Genomic DNA, 15,785 nt, shown 5'->3' on the forward strand with positions numbered 1-15,785 from the left:
GGGGATAAGCTCCCTACAAGAACATGTCTGTCACAATGGAGAGGCATGCCCTATACAAAGTCCTCCTTCATCCCTCTCCTGAAAAGGAGAAGAAGAAACACAAGCAAAAGACCCTGGTGCAGAGCCTCAATCCCTACTTTATAGATGTGAAATGCCCAGAATACTGTGAAATCTCCATGGTGGTTAGCCGTGGGCAAGCAGTAGTCCTACAAGCAGAAAGCCATGGCTGTCAGAGGGATGCTCCTTCAAGAAGAAAAAGTATTGATAGTAGCTTGATTCAAGATGAATGGAAAATGATCCCAATAAACACATTTTGTATTTTAAAAAGTATTTTAAGTGGGCTGTAGAAAACAACCATTTTTATTTTTAAAAAATTATAAGTAACTATTTGTAAATATACGTTTCAAATCATCTAAGACAATTTACATTCTTGAGTCCCTTTGGAGATGGCTTCCAGTCCTGGATGGCTCCTCACGCACACTATTATCTAGCTATTGATTTTTGAGAGTCTGAAAAACTTGAAGCCTGGCACTGTCCCAAAGATGAATTCAGAAATGATAAATTGATGACTGTCTCATCCAGGACCCCATGTGTACCCAAAAGGCCAGAGAGCGCCCTGGTTTGAGAGACATGGCTGTAGAGAGTGCATAGCACACATGGCCTCCTATCTGTTCTTTCTCTGAGGGAGCATCCGGGTGATGGCTGTGCTTGTTGCCCAGAGGACCAGCCTTAGGCAAATAGCAGGATTAAGGAGGAGGCTGTGTCCTCACCAGCCTTTTCTCTCTCACTATGTGGTGGTTTGGACAGACTGCCAAGGTTTATATGATGAGTCTTCAGAAAGAGCTGTAGGTCATTGAGGGGGTTGTCTTATGTCAGCTAATCCTCACAGAGCCTTGAAGCCACATGCCTTGGTCATATCTGGACACATTACAGAGTCACCGGCTCCTCAGGTCACATTTCTGCTCTTTGTTTTCCTTCCCTTCATTAGAAAAACTCACATTTCTTGATGTGGCAGGACACTCCTGTGGTCCAAGCACTTAAGAGCCTAAGGCAGGAGGATAATAAGTCATCCAGGCTACATAACAAGACTCTGTCTCAAAAGACTAAATCAGATAGATAGATAGATAGATAGATAGATAGATAGATAGATAGATAGATAGATACATCCCAAACCCATAGCACTGTGAAGAAATCAACAGTATCAAAACTTTCTTTAAGCTGCAGAGTGATTTCATGTTCCTCTTTTCATTCTTAAACACAGGGGTGGAAAAGAACTTTAAGAAATCATCTGTATTGTACTCTGGTTCAAACAAGTAAGGTATTTATTATCTCTGCCTTGTTGGACAATGAGAGGGGAGCATAATATGTTTTGTGGTTATAAAACAAATACTGCCAGAACTAACACTTCAATGCTGACCTTCCAGTTTCCTGGTGTATTTTCTTTCAATGTGCTCAGCTGTTTGTCACTGCTAACAAGTAAACAGCACGTCCTGAAATGTGAAAACCCCATAGACAGAAAACCATTGTCTAAGGCTAGAACCTACGCTATCACGTACCATTTACTTAACCAAATGCACCTAGGCATGTCGCTTAACAGTTCCTTACCTCAGTTTCCCTATTGATAAAAGTCTTCTAGTAAGACTTAGAAGATTGAATCAAGTACGTTGTGTACAGTCTTAGTCTATACTTGGCCCAAATCAACATCACAGTTCACTATTTACTATAACCATCTGCAGTCCCAACTTGTCCCCTCATGCTAGGACCCTCTGGACCATCTGGAGTTAGTGCTGTTTCACTCGCTCTCTCTCCTAGATTGCAGTCTATGAGTTCCTTTTAATTCTAACTTCTCAATATTGTCGAATCCCTTTTTGGCCCATCCTCTTCCCTGACAGGACGTTATTTTCGTTCTGATCCTCTTGCCTAGACTATTTCAAACATGCCTTCCCTGACTTTATTTTTCTCCAGCCAACTTTGTTCAGCCCATGAAAACACTCCCTGTCACTTCGGTGGCAAGTGTTCTGTGATTTCTGTATGTGTCAATCAGGCCAGTACCTCGGCCATTCTACTTAAGTCAAACTCCATCATGGTATCTTCTGATTCAGAACGGGGTCTAAGAATGTATTTTTATATAATACCCAACACGGGTCCAGTGGTTGTTTCATGAACCAGGGCTTGGGAATCATCAGAAAGGAAAACTTACCACCACTGGAATGTCTTACAAAGCCCTACACAGTCTTACCTACCCCTTGGAGGAGACGGTATGATACCTTTCTCCCTAAGGTTTGCTGCCACCAAATTGCTCTCTATAGTCCTTGTGCACAACCCCATGGTAACACCTGCTTGCAACACAGGCTCACTGTGTTTCTGCCCTGTGGTCACAAAGGGCCCTGCGCTGAAAATGACCCTCCACTTGGTGTAATGCACTACTCCCATCCTGAAGTTCTTCGTAATTGTTGGACACGAGCCACTTCATGTTCATTTTGCTCTAGGCCTGCAAATTATGAGCTTGACCTTGTCCACTCATCTCTGAGCTTTTGGGAAGCAAGAGCTATTTAGTATTCACTCAAGATCTTCCTGGTCAGCCCAGAGAACTCCTGGTACTGACCAGAGGTTGCTTAAATAGCCGCTGAGCTCATACATGAATGAATGAATAAAAGAATATAATGAAGTATCACAAATAAATACTGTGGCATGGCTAATTAACGCTGAAGAACAAACTGTTAACTGTTTATACTTGGGAAAGGGGAAAGCTAGTTGACAAACATGGGATTATGGACCAGATTAAGCAAATAACATCAATTTTCTAGCTTTGTTCTTTATTTACTTAACGTTGTTCTCTTTCTTTCTTTTCTTTTTTTTTAAAGGTTTATTTATTTATTATGTATTCAGTACTGTGTCTGCCTGCAGGCCAGAAGAGGGTACCAGGTCTCATTACAGATGGTTGTGAGCCACGATGTGGTTGCTGGGAACAGAACTCAGGACCTTTGGAAGAACAGGCAGTGTTCTTATCCACTGAGCCCCATTTCCTCTTTGTTTTTTTCAGAATGTAAAACTGCAGGTTAATGGAGCTTGCAATGACATCGGCCGGTGCCACACTGTGCCAGGGACTGTGCTCCATTCTGAGTGCAGTGGGAAGGAAAGGGGAAGGCCATGGAAAGGTGACTCGGGCAGGATCCCTGCTCTCTAGAAGCGATTAAATCCCACTCCTCAAAGGGATCTTCTGTCCAAGATGAGTTCACTACATGGGAGTTCTACAGCAATGAAATGAGAATAAAGACATCAGACTTGGCCAGTGGCCCGGCTTCCTGAACAGTTCAACTGACAAAATGTCTCAGCCTGAGCACAATCCCTCCACTATGCAATCTGTGGGCCCACTGGTTAACATTGGCAAGCATCTCAGAGGTGCCCCTGAAGCATAATAAGTGGCTGTGCAGTCCGGGGGAGGGGCTTCTGCTCCAGGGAGTTAGAGAAGAGACAGAAACATCAGCTATCAGAGTGAGGCAAAGAATTGGTGTGGACAAACAGCCCCCAACTCACAGTGATGAATCAATGGGGCTCAGCACCCATACCACCTGCTGCCAGGCCAGGTGACTTGCCAGGCTCTCAGAAATGACCTGGAAGTTGGAAAAGAGGCTCCTGAATTTCCATATTCCCTAGTCTTTAGTTTCTTGTACTTAATATAATTAACTGTGCTAAATGTTTGCCAGCGTAGCACCTAACACATTGTCCTTGTGAGTGCCTTTTCCCTTCCCCCCACACACCCTCAGACATCACCCACTTGTTTGTAGCATGCAGCATGGTGAAAGCAAAACAAAACAATCTTATTCTCTTAGATAAAAATGCATGCATTTTAGCTTAAATGTTTAATGTGTCGCTAGTGACATTAGTAACGAAAGAAAGAGGTCCTAGGTGAAAACATAAATGACAGTTAACATGTTTAACCTCATCAGAGAAAGGCAGAGCTAAAACAGCTATCAAGTGTCATTTTCCTAGGGTAGATGAGCCAAAGTTTAAAAGTGATAGTCAAGGAGAGAGGGAATAGCCATAAAAAGAAATTGCCACTCAGCGTGTAAGTTTCACATGACAAATTTTAGAAAGAAATGGAGTAGTGTGTGTCATTTAAAAGTTAAACTCTACATTGCCTTTAGTGCTACAATGCTACCTTTGAGCATTTGTTTTCACAATTAACCCGAAGAATGTCCAAAAACGTCCAGAGTTTTTCATCATAGCCGGCATGAAATTAGGAACAAGTAAACAACATGAGAGATGGGGCACTAGTCATACAAACATAAGTGAAACACTGGAGGAGCCAAGCAGTGCCGTATCAAAAGGAGAATTGTTTATCATATATCTTTAGCTGCAACAAAAAGAGGTAGCCTTCAAAAGAGAGTACAGATGCCATTCTTTGTTTAAAATGCAAGTTTGTGACAATTTGCATGCCTCCCTTAAGGATAGATTATAACTGGTTTTATCTTAGTTGGGCACAATGCATAGGAGAAACAGTAGGTAATAGCCTAATTGTATCTGGATGCTTGTGACAGGAAGAAAGGAGCTAATGAGAAAACAGTATGCTCAGCAATGTGCTGGCAGGGTCAGGAGGGAAGGCCTACTGCAGTTATGTACAGACTTCTGTAGAATAAATCTTATCAACATTGTTCATTTCAGTGCACCAATGTGCCCTCACAGGACATACAGTTACACAGAAGCCCATTACCCGGTGTTTCCACAATACAGGAGTGCACATATAGAATAATATATAGAAGAATATATATATTCTATAGAAGAATATAGATAACATTAGAATGTGCTACAATCATTAGGATGCTATGGTTTATGAATGCACTGCATAAGCCTGAAAAAGGGCCACCAACACAACAATATCAACCCATTCAATGTAAACTAATGAATCATATCTACTTTGTTCTTCAGTCCCAAGTTTTTATCTCAATCATTTCACAACAAAAATACATCACTTTTATAATCAGAAAGATAACCAAATGTGTGTTTCTTTACTTACTAAAAACCTAGGCATGAAATCAAGGGACATTGCTTTTCCAAACCTTGCTAGAATAAAACATTCCTCCAGAAATAGCGATTTCATTCCTGCGATCAATGGTTGGATCAATTAAGCCATACCATTGTCAGTCATGTGTGGGAAAATGGACAGTAGTACTTCCAAGTCATTTCAATAGAGAAACACACAGCACTGGGATTCATGGGGCAGGAACTCCCAGGAAGCCTAATACGTTAATGTCACAGAAAGGAACCATCTCCAATGAGCCCTACAAGGCAGATATAAGGGACAGCAGCCTCTCCATGTAGAAGTGATATCCAGAGAAAACAGAAATATATGGTTGTTTTGTCATTAATAGAAAGGTGACTTTATCATTGTGGGGACAATAAGAACACAGTCATAAATAGAGAAGTGAATACAACTCAATTGCACAGGTAGGAGCCACTCCCCCCTTTGTTTAGACAGTAACAGCTCATGAGTCCCCAGAATCACTCCTTCTTAAAACATTTCCACATGGATGCGCTCAGCTAATCCTCCTAAGAACCCTGTGGGACAGGTAGGGTAAAAAGGACCACTCCTAATTTATAGGTAAGGACACTGGGACTTGAGTGGACAAGTGTCTGGTCCAAGCTCAGAGTGTGTGATCTAGATGTCTTTCTAAGGCCTTTTGAGAGGTGCCTACTGAAGGCATTTTCCTGTCCTCCAACAGGGCCTTCTGTCTTTTAACATTTCATTTTCACTTGATGATATTGCCTTCAGATCACCTACAATTGCTCTTTTGTCCCTACTTCTTTGATTAGGGGCTGAAAGATAATCCCATCTATTCTCAGCCTGTAAATATTCACTTTCTTCCTTTTATAAACTCTTTATATAAACTTTCTGAAAGAGAAACTCTCAGTCATTCGTTTTTCTTGAAATTTGCGGCCATTTCTCTCATTGGAGGCCTGACATCTGGAAATGTCCACCTTCATGGCATTTACAAAGAATCTGTAAACAATTTTGTGTGCCACATTTTCAGACAATCTTGGCTCTCTAAATGGGATTAGCCTACAAGTCAGAGGAGACAAAGCGACTCAGCAAATACAAATTCTATGAAACAACAGACCTTAGGGGATGTAAGCTCAGCTATTCTCCTTACCTTTGCTTTATTAGGAGAAGCAACGTGTTCTATTTAGAGTGCTGTGTCCCCAGTAAACTCTGAAAAGTGGCCCATGTGTGGATCCAGAGACACGGAACTACCAATTTCAACTAGCTTCAGCTCTTGGACAAGTTCCTTAGACATGGCTCTCCCCACTGACCTCACAGGGTCATGGTGAAAACTAAATGGCCCTAAAAATACTTTATGTAGCAGAACCCAGAATAAAAATCTGTATAATAGATAGATGATAGATAGATAGATAGATAGATGATAGATAGATAGATAGATAGATAGATAGATGATAGATAGATAGATAGATAGATAGATAGATGATAGATAGATAGATAGATAGATAGATAGATAGATAGATAGATAGATAGATAGATAGACAGACAACTTTAGAAGTTTACTGCCTGAATGAAGAACAGTGTAGAAAACAAAATGATGCAGCAGCAGGCAGGTGGCCAGGATTCTGCAGTCGGAACAGGACAAGGAGCTGGGCGCATACTAATGCTGCACCTCTGCTGAGCCCACTGGTCAAAACACTGTCACCAAAATACACAGTGTCCCTTCCCAGCCAAAGCGCTCAGCTGGGCTTCCAGCTGCATACAGAACTGGGCTGACCCCCAATGCCATTGGCAGTGCTGTAACGAAGACCACCTAATAACACAACTACTTCATCTGAAGCATTTGTTAGTCTGGCAGGGGAGGGGGGGAAGTTGTCTTCAAGAATATAGGTGATCCATAATGGGATTTCGAAGACAAATTGTGGTCAACATGAGGAGAGGAGAAAAATGTGCGTGCTTACAAATGAGAAAGGAAGAGCGCGAACAAGAAGTCCCTGGCTTCTGGTAAGAACAGTCAAGATGAGGGTAAGAACTCAACTTCAGTCTCTCAAGGAAATGCTTGGGAGGGGAAAGGAACATAAGCCAACATTAGACCAGGAAGTCAGTTCTGGTGACATTTGGGTAGGGCCTTGAAAGCAACTGTTACTTGATAGTTAAGTCAGAAAGAAGTAAGGACATGTTATAGAAACCAACCGAATTAAGGTGCCCTTTATTTTTCTATACTTTTTTTTTCAGCTTTGAGAGATGGGATCTATTCCAGAATGTCCAAAAGAAAAAAAAGGAAAGTTGTTGCTATAGAAACGAGTAAGCAGATTAAACTTGAAAGACCAGTTTTAGAACAAAGAATTTAATAGTCAGGACTCCAACAATTAACCAAGAAAACATTTTAAGTAAATATCTTTCGGGTTTGTTATTTGTATATTAATTCCGGGAAGATAAAATGCTATTATAGAGTGAGAGCATCACATTTTCACATTTTAATTGCATCATTACCGGCATAAAAGGCTATGCTTACACAATTAGCACAGAGACCTTATTAAGTAGAAGTGCACATCTCTGACTCTCCCTTGATTACACTGTAATTGAGAAATATCACTGTAAATTCAACAAGCACAGAAGCCTCTCTGATTTTCTTATACTTCCCAAGCTCTGGGAGCAAGTCTTCTAAAACAAGAGAGACAATGAACTGCATAAAGTTTTCCCTAACCCATCTCCACAGCAGTGAAGTTTGTGAAGTAAGAAGAAATGCCTGTAGGCTGACCACTGTTAGTACGTGTGCTTTGTGCCTTCCCGAATGAACAGCAAGACTGTGAGAAAAGAAAGGAGTCAAAGGCTCAGCCACCAACTGCCCTGCCTTTGGGTTTCAGTTCTTCCTCTCCGAGAAGACCCTGGTCCTCACCTTGGGGACCTGCTCTAATGGGGGTTCTGGGCAGAACTTTCCATACAGATGAAATGAATAATGACGCAGCTCTATGTTCCTCTCCCTTTCTCTTTTACTTCAAATAAAAACAATCTTGATAAAAAGTGAATACAATGTGTTCATTCTACTAAATTCGCGCCGTCAGAAGTTACATTTGTGGGACAGGGAGATTGCTTGGATATCATCTCTTCTTGTGTATTTCCAGAGTCAACAGGCAATGAAGTATGACAGTGTGTTCACGAGTGTGCGTGTGCGAAGCCAGGGAAGGGGGACTGGCAGAAGGGCACAGAATGTGGCTGGAATCTTACCATCTCGTTCTCGTCTCCTTCATTGAGCAAAGCATGCTGGCCCTTCTCAAGGTGGTCCCCCATGGAAACTCGCTCCGCTCCTGCTCCCCGACCCTTGCTTGCAGCCGCTTCCAGGACCAACTCCAGGGTCACCTCCTGACGCTGGATCAAAGAGTTAATGATCCTCCAGGTTAAAAACTCCCTCTTGAGCACACACACCTTCCTTCAGCAAATGACAATACTTAGCCAAGTGGACTCCTCCCCCGGGCACTTTGTGCCAGGAGGAATTTCTGGCTGCTCCCTGCTCCTGCATTCTCTCAAGGCAGCTGTCTCCGAGGAAGCCGCTTCCATGCGGATCTTTTTGGACCCAACTTACAGGGAAAAAAAACTCATTGCCTGCCCACAGCCTGCCAGCCTAAGGCATCTGACTGCAAATCCAGCGGGACAATGCGGAGTTGGCAGGACCCTCGGGACAAGCGGGCTCAAGAACTCCCAGGTCGCTGCTTTATTCCCAGAAACTAAGGAACTGGGGTGCAGGGAGGCTAACAGAGCTAGGTTTTCGTTTGTTTAGTTGAAGTCCCCAATCCGTAGGTTTTCTGTCCCTTTCTCATTCGCTTTGCTTGTAGATATTACAGGGCATTCATAATCCACCTCGACAGATATTTATAACTTCCTTTCCCTTTTGCACACATACACAAATATTCTACTTGATGTGTGTAGAGAACTGGGCTTGCTGTTCTTGAAAAATATGTAGTAAAGGCATAAAAGCATAATCAATTATTCCAGGCAGTCCTTTTTAGCTCAAATGTTTGTGAGCAAATTCTTAGAGCTGTCCATAAACAAAATAATCAAGTGATCAACCCCCACCCAAAAAATGGGTGGTTGTTTTTTGTTTCTCTGTTGATTTTTTTTATTTTCTGTGTTACAGGTGTTTTACCCGCACATATGACATATGTGCCTGGTGTGAGCCTTAGAACTGTAGTTACAAGTGGCTATGAAGCACCATGTATGGGTTATGAATCAAACCCAGGTGCTCCAGGAAAGCAGCAAGTACTTCTGACTACTGGGCAACATCTCCAGCTCAAATTATGCAAAAATTGGTTTTAGCATAGAAGCCTAAGATGACCAAGCCACATTTACTATCCTCAAGTCAGTATAAGGATTCAAATAGATAGGTGAGTTTGCTAGGAGGTAAGTTCTTATTCTGAGAGCTGGAACATAGGTCTGAGATAACCGTAGAGAGTCCCAGTGTGTGGAGAGAAGCATAGAGAGAGAGCTAGCTGTTATGAATCTCTGAGCCGGTCTTCCTATGTGACCTTTGACCTACAAGAGCTGACTTTGATAACCAGCAAATGACAGGCCCGCTGAGGGAAGGGAGTGGTGAGCTGTGAACGTGCGCTGAAAGCACTGGCCAAGTGTCGCTGCTGTTCTTAAACTGCATGTTGATTCTTAGTATCAGTTTAGTACAGTGTTAAGGACATGCACTTCAGAGTTGGAGGACTTGACCTCAGATTTGGGTTTTTAACCAGGTAGCAGCTTTGCCGCATCGGGATATAGCAAGCTACATAAACTCCATCAGCCTCTATTAGCTTGGTTGCAAAGTCAGAATGATGACAGCAGAGCCTCCCTCATGAAGATGTGTTTTGAGAAACAGGGCCGGGGAAGATGTTCAGTAAGGGTGGTTACTGTGTCCGCACACTGCCCCTTCCAGACGGCACTGATCTCCCCAACTTAACACACGTAACCCTTAGAGATTGAGATAAAGGTGTGTGAGAAAGGATAGAGAGAGAGAGATCTTGAGCAAATGATAAAGCATAAGATAAACAGAAAAAATAAAAGCAAGCTAAGAAAATTCATTGTAACAGTAATGATGTATATAAGTATTTGTGTGTATGCAGGTATAGTGAGTAGTTCTTGGAATTTCCAAAATTCCTAAGTATTATTTAATCAAATAATAAAAGTAAAATTAATATTTCATCACAGGGAGACAGAGGAGGAGAGGATGGGGATAGAGGGGAGGCAAATGGGGGAGAGAACAGGAGGAGAAAAGGAAGGGGAAACTAATTGGGATGTAAAATAAATGAAAAGATTAATAAAAAAAGAATTTTTTGCTAAGCAGTTGTGGTGCACTCCTTTAATCCCAGCACTCGGGAGGCAGAGGATCTCTGTGAGTTCAAGACCAGCCTGCTCTACAAGAGCTAGTTCTAGGACGCACCAAAGCTACAGAGAAACCTTGTCTCAAAAAAGAATTTTTTTTCACAAGCTAAAGAAAAGAAGTTTCTTTTTTGAGATAATGAAAAGAGTCTAGAATTGGTGATGGTATAGCTTTGTAAAGAGCCCACAATTCTCTGGCTTGTGCTTCAACAAGTAACTATTTAGTATAATTAGCAAAGAAAATAATAATAGTAAAAAGACTTCCAATTGCTTCTCAACTTCAACAATTTGGTAGGGCAAGTAGCAGAGCTGGTGGGCAGGTGTGGGCTGTACTTGATTCTCCCCATGGAACTGACTGTACTAGCATTGTTTCCTCCCAATCAGAACCCTGTATCAGCTTGGCAACTTACCAGGTATGACCTTAAGCGAGTAACTGATGGGGCTGCAGAAGAAACTGCCTGCACCTTTACCCCAACAAAAAAATTCTCTTAATAATATTTAAGACAAATGTGAGGAGAAAGTTAAATCCCTACAATCACTAAAAGGATTTGGAGTGGAAAAAAAAAAACCACCACATTTCAGTATGCATCAAAACTCAGGGCCCAAAGAACTGAGACCTCTACCGTAATGAAATATTTTCTTCAAGCCTCTTAAGAGTGCCCAAAACAAACCTAGGTTTTACACGTGTCTGCAAGTTCATGGACATCCTTGCCTCCTTCACTTGGCCCTGCTCAGCTACACACAGAAACCCAAGGACAGAGCAGATTCAGTAGGAAAAGCACAGTTAGCATGCACTTCCATGGAGTGGTCACTACCCTAGCCATTCCGTACAATACCCACTGCGGCGGATACCAGGCTGGTCATGCTCCCTCGGCAGATGAGGAAACCTCATTGCAGAAAACAAGCAATGTGTGTAAATAAAAACAATGACCCAGTGGCAAAGGGAGCTCTTGAACTCAGCCAAAAGGATGCAGCTCTCTCAATCCATTTTCCTTGTGACTCCTACAGCACCGTTTTTACAGTTTAGTTTAGCACATCCAAAGCGCTCAGCAAGGATGCTGGACTTTCATGACCTGTAGCGCCTCTCCATGGAGGGAACACTTGAGAAAGAGCTATAAAGTGGACAGAAAATTATTCAGTAGATGGAGATATGGGGTCCAGGGCAGGGAGAGAGGTCATAGGAAAGGACCCTTGCAGCAAGACATGCGTGGTAACCAAGAAACAGAGATTCTTTGTGCAGAGTCGCTGTCTCCTCCTTCGCTGCCCTTACACAGGATGTACAGGGAGCAAGATGTGACAAGAAGCACAGATAGAGTCATCCTCTGCAAGTTTTAAATACTGGGCCTGGGTCTGAACTTAACACGATGAACAATGATAACAAAAATCCGTAGTTTGTTCTGTCAGCCTGTGTGGTCAGCATTGCTACAGTTGCATATGTAATCTTTTTACAACCCATGACTGATGAAGAACAAAGCTTCTTCTGGGACATCACGATGATGCTCATCACTTTGTATAATTCATATTGCTGTTTGTCTCTAAATATGTAGGGGAAAATGACCTTCAATAGTTAAGTCTCCTGTGGAAGCGAGACCATCACCAAAATCCCAAATCATACACAAGGTTTCTAAGAGCAACGAAGGAAACACAAGGAGAGAAGGAGATCTGGGAGGGAGGGTTGTGAAGGAAGGGAGTCAGATGTTGTCCTGAATAAATTGGAGATGGCTACCAAAGATACTGTCTACCAGGGAAGCTGAGAGGAGGTCTGCCATGCCCATTCTAGAAACTAAGAGTTGTGCTCCAGGGTGTGGATCGCTGGGCTCTGAGAAGAATGTCCAAGAGGGAAAGTTGCTTCCACCATTCCCTGATTCCCTCTCAGGACTCATTTCTCCTCAAATACTCTGTGCCAAGTAAGACAGAAAAGTGTGAGGAGAAAAGAGGGGGGAAAGTAAATAGCTACCTCTTGGCCGATCTGGTATCTCCTGCCTCGCCTTCCTTTGTCCTGGGAGCAGTCTTCAACCTCTGGAAGCCTCTGATAGCTGTTAAGTAGGGACAATGGTGGCACTGGTTTCCCTGCCAGGCCGTGAGGATGCTGGTATTTCACTTGCCCGGCCCATGCAGACGGCGTGAAGATAAGTCCTGTCACGTTTCGTCATATGCTAATTTCCGTCTCTCGTCTGAGAAACCTCACAGAATATTACAACATTCCTCCTTGCAACACCTCTGTGAGGCAGGGCGGTGAGTAATATATATTCTTGCCCCCGTTTGAAAGCTATAGGAACTGACTCAGAAAGAGGTCACAAAGAACTGTTCAAGGTCACGCGGCCTCAGCATGCCGCAGAACAGGAAAGAGGAGCATCAATTCTGTCCCGGTCATCACTGGCGTTCAGCTGGCTCAGGCTTCCTCCTCAATCCTCGGTGCACAAACCTGGCATGTGCAAAGCTTCACAACAGGATCGAAATTCAAAGGTTTATTGTTGTTATTAATTATCCTAATCTGCACTAATATATACCTGGTACACAATACTGTAGCGAGCAAAGACGAGATGTCCCAGGGAGGAATTTACCTGCCTCAAGGTGGTGGTGGGAAGTTTAATTGAATTAATTAATGTTTGTAAAACATTCAGCAACGCTAGGATTAAAGGGTTTAATACGAAGATTCGAGGCCTCCCCATTAATTACTGAAGAAAAGAGCAAGCTAATGGTTCTGCTTCTAGAAGAATTGCTCTCAACCGTCTGGGCTCAGGCTTGACCCCTGACCTTCATGACAGCTTAAGGAGGCCTATCCCATAGTCATAAAAAACTTCCCTTGCTAGTTGTTATTTTAAAAAATTAAAAATAAAAAAAGCTGCTCTCTGGAGGCAAGAAAATTTCCTTCTGTAAACATTGTCTTGGTAGGTGACTGTTCAGACAATTAATTCCAGGTCACTAAACACGGTCTTTAAAAACAAAATCCAAGACTGGATCTTTCTGAAGAATCGCCCATAATGAGAGTGTATTTAATTTTGAGAATTTTTGAAAATCTGGATATAGAAAGCAGTATGGGTTAGAATGTGACTCGTAAGTTTCAGAAGCCATTACGACTGCTTGGGCCTCCCCATTTGCTCAGGTGGAGTAAGAGCTCAAGGGAAATTGGAAAATGATTTGTCTTGCTCTCTGCAAGAGCCAAGTCACACACAAAGGCTCTCATTTTCCATAGTGGGCTCACCCAGCTTGGCTTTTGTTAAGGGACTAACATAAAAATATTTGGGGAAAAATCTCATTTGAATATTAAAAAAAAAAACCTTCTCATTTGCAGAGCAGAGATTTAAGCAGAATGTTCCAGAACTAAAAGAATGATTATAGTAAAGGCAATATTATATAACTTCTGTGCCAATTCCAATTATTCATGTAGCATGCAGAGGGCTTAGAACATGGCATTCACTCATCTCTGGGTTAAAAATGCCTAGTTGGGGAGCCAAGGAAACTTCAGGTGTTAACAAAGAAGTTCAACCAACCAGGCAATTGGAGCATGTGGTAGTTTTTACTTCACTGCTAGTAGAGCACGTGACTAATGAGGAAGGAGTAAAGAAGTTGAAGTGTACATAATGCAGGAAATGGGACTGGCGGTACTTGGAAATACACCCAGGAAGTTAACTCCACGGACACCATCTGCTAGGAGCTAAGCTCCAGTGAGAAACTTTTGGCCTGGGGTAATGCTCCAATTTGGTGTGATAGCCCAGGAAGACGAAGATGATTGTCTTCTCATAAGAAGGGTCCGGGTTCAAACTGTCAGTCAGAGGCTGGGGAACAGTAGTCCCCACAATGAACCTTCGGTTGGGGACCTGTGAAGCCGGAACCCAGTTAACACAGCATTAAATCTGACTGGGTTCCGTTCCTCTGCCGCAAATGTGGAGTGACTAGGAAGGAGAACAGAACAAGCCAGCGAGCTGTGAACGGGCCTCACTAGGGAATGAAGAATAAGCCCTTGCTGGGGATGGAAATAAAGCAAGGGCTGTGGGTGCCCTGGATCTCTGTGTTTGCTCTTTCCAGCAGTCCACTTTCTGGTGCCGGCTCCTCTTTTCCAAGTCGTCAGCAAGTGGAACGATGTCAAGTAGATAAACTTATGACATTTTCAGGAGGAAGAACGTAAATTACCAATGAACACAACTCAGTTTTTGTTTCTACATGACACGTCTTCTATGCCCTAAGCAAGTCAATAATGGGAGATGTTATTTCCCACCCAAAGAAAGGAAAGTGAACTCTGTTGGTCAAGCCATCCCCCGGTTAGTGTGGCATCAAAGGGAATCTGTCCTCAATCTCTCCAGTAACTCTGACAAAGCGCCTCAACTAAACAGGTCATTTAAGGGGGCTGGAGCAATAGCACCACTGTTAAGAGTGCTTCCTGCTCTCCCATAGGGCCCAAGTTTGGTTTCCAGAACCTAGATGTGAGATGGAGTGGGTTCACAACAGCGCTTTTACTCCTCCTCCAGAAGATCCTAAACCTTCTGACCTCCTTGGGCGCCAGCACAAACACGGCACACACACATACGCGCGCACAAATAATTAATTAAAAATTAATCATATGCAGATAACTTTGAAATGTACTTCCAAGGCAAGTGCAACTTTAAAGCAATGACTCGACTCCCAACGCCTCCTCTCTGTCAGAAGCCTGTGTGGCTGTGGCTGACTCAGCTCATGCTCACCTGCATTCCCCTTTCCTACCTGAATCTGCTACCGGGTGAAGCTATACTTCCCCACCCCTGGGAATGGAGCCAACTTCTCCTCATCCCCAACCAGTCTCTCTGGCACCAGGAGTCTTGTTCTAGGCAGGTCACGTGCTCTGTTGTTTGTTCTGCTTGTTTTTTACCTTATTCATCCCGCAGGAGACAGCAGAAAACAGTTCTTTACTAGTGGGGTGTGTCAATGACCCGAAGGCTTTTAGAGATCCTGCATCTGTTTTTTTGTACAGGGATAAACACATCTTGGTGTGCGATGTGGTGCATATAAAAAAATTTTAGACAAAAGAGTCTTTGCACTACAGGGATTGAAGTCAACGCTCCCTGTTCTCTCTGCCATTCGTCTCCCAAAGCTTCACTACACTGAGACTAAGTCTGCCCTAAGAGTCAGACATCTTATGATAGAACCACCATTCCATGACTATGGAAAATTTTGCAAGATACTTGATTACCCTCAACTTTCATTTTCTGACCTATGAAATGAGATAATACTGTAACAGTATCCTGTGGGATAATTGTGAGGGTAAATAAAATAACAGAAACATGTCCAGTGCAGTGTTCAATTTTGTAGAATAGTCACACTATTCAAAAATCAACTCAAAATGGATGAGAAACACCAATATAATACCTAAACTTGGAAACTATTGGTAGGAAAATTGTGATGGAAACACTTCAAGATGTGGGCATGCAATAGTTTCCAAACAGAGCTC

General features: G+C 42.8%; 1 protein-coding gene across 3 annotated transcripts in view; it reads right to left on the reverse strand.

The window, feature by feature from the left end:
* The window catches only part of Atp13a4 (ATPase 13A4), a 134,959-nt gene extending 125,924 nt beyond the window's left edge, over positions 1-9,035 (reverse strand). For 2 of the 3 annotated variants that reach the window (XM_026786292.1, XM_005344791.2), the window contains exon 1: positions 8,228-9,034. In XM_026786292.1, coding sequence (XP_026642093.1) covers positions 8,228-8,290 — 63 coding nt within the window. In that variant the 5' untranslated portion in view covers positions 8,291-9,034. Of the gene's footprint in view, positions 1-8,227 lie in introns of all 3 variants that reach the window. The other variant, XM_026786287.1, reaches the window with a different exon arrangement.
* Positions 9,036-15,785: the final 6,750 nt, after the last annotated feature.

This window comes from Microtus ochrogaster, chromosome 2 (assembly GCF_000317375.1).
Source record: "Microtus ochrogaster isolate Prairie Vole_2 chromosome 2, MicOch1.0, whole genome shotgun sequence".
Classification (NCBI taxonomy): domain Eukaryota; kingdom Metazoa; phylum Chordata; class Mammalia; order Rodentia; family Cricetidae; genus Microtus; species Microtus ochrogaster.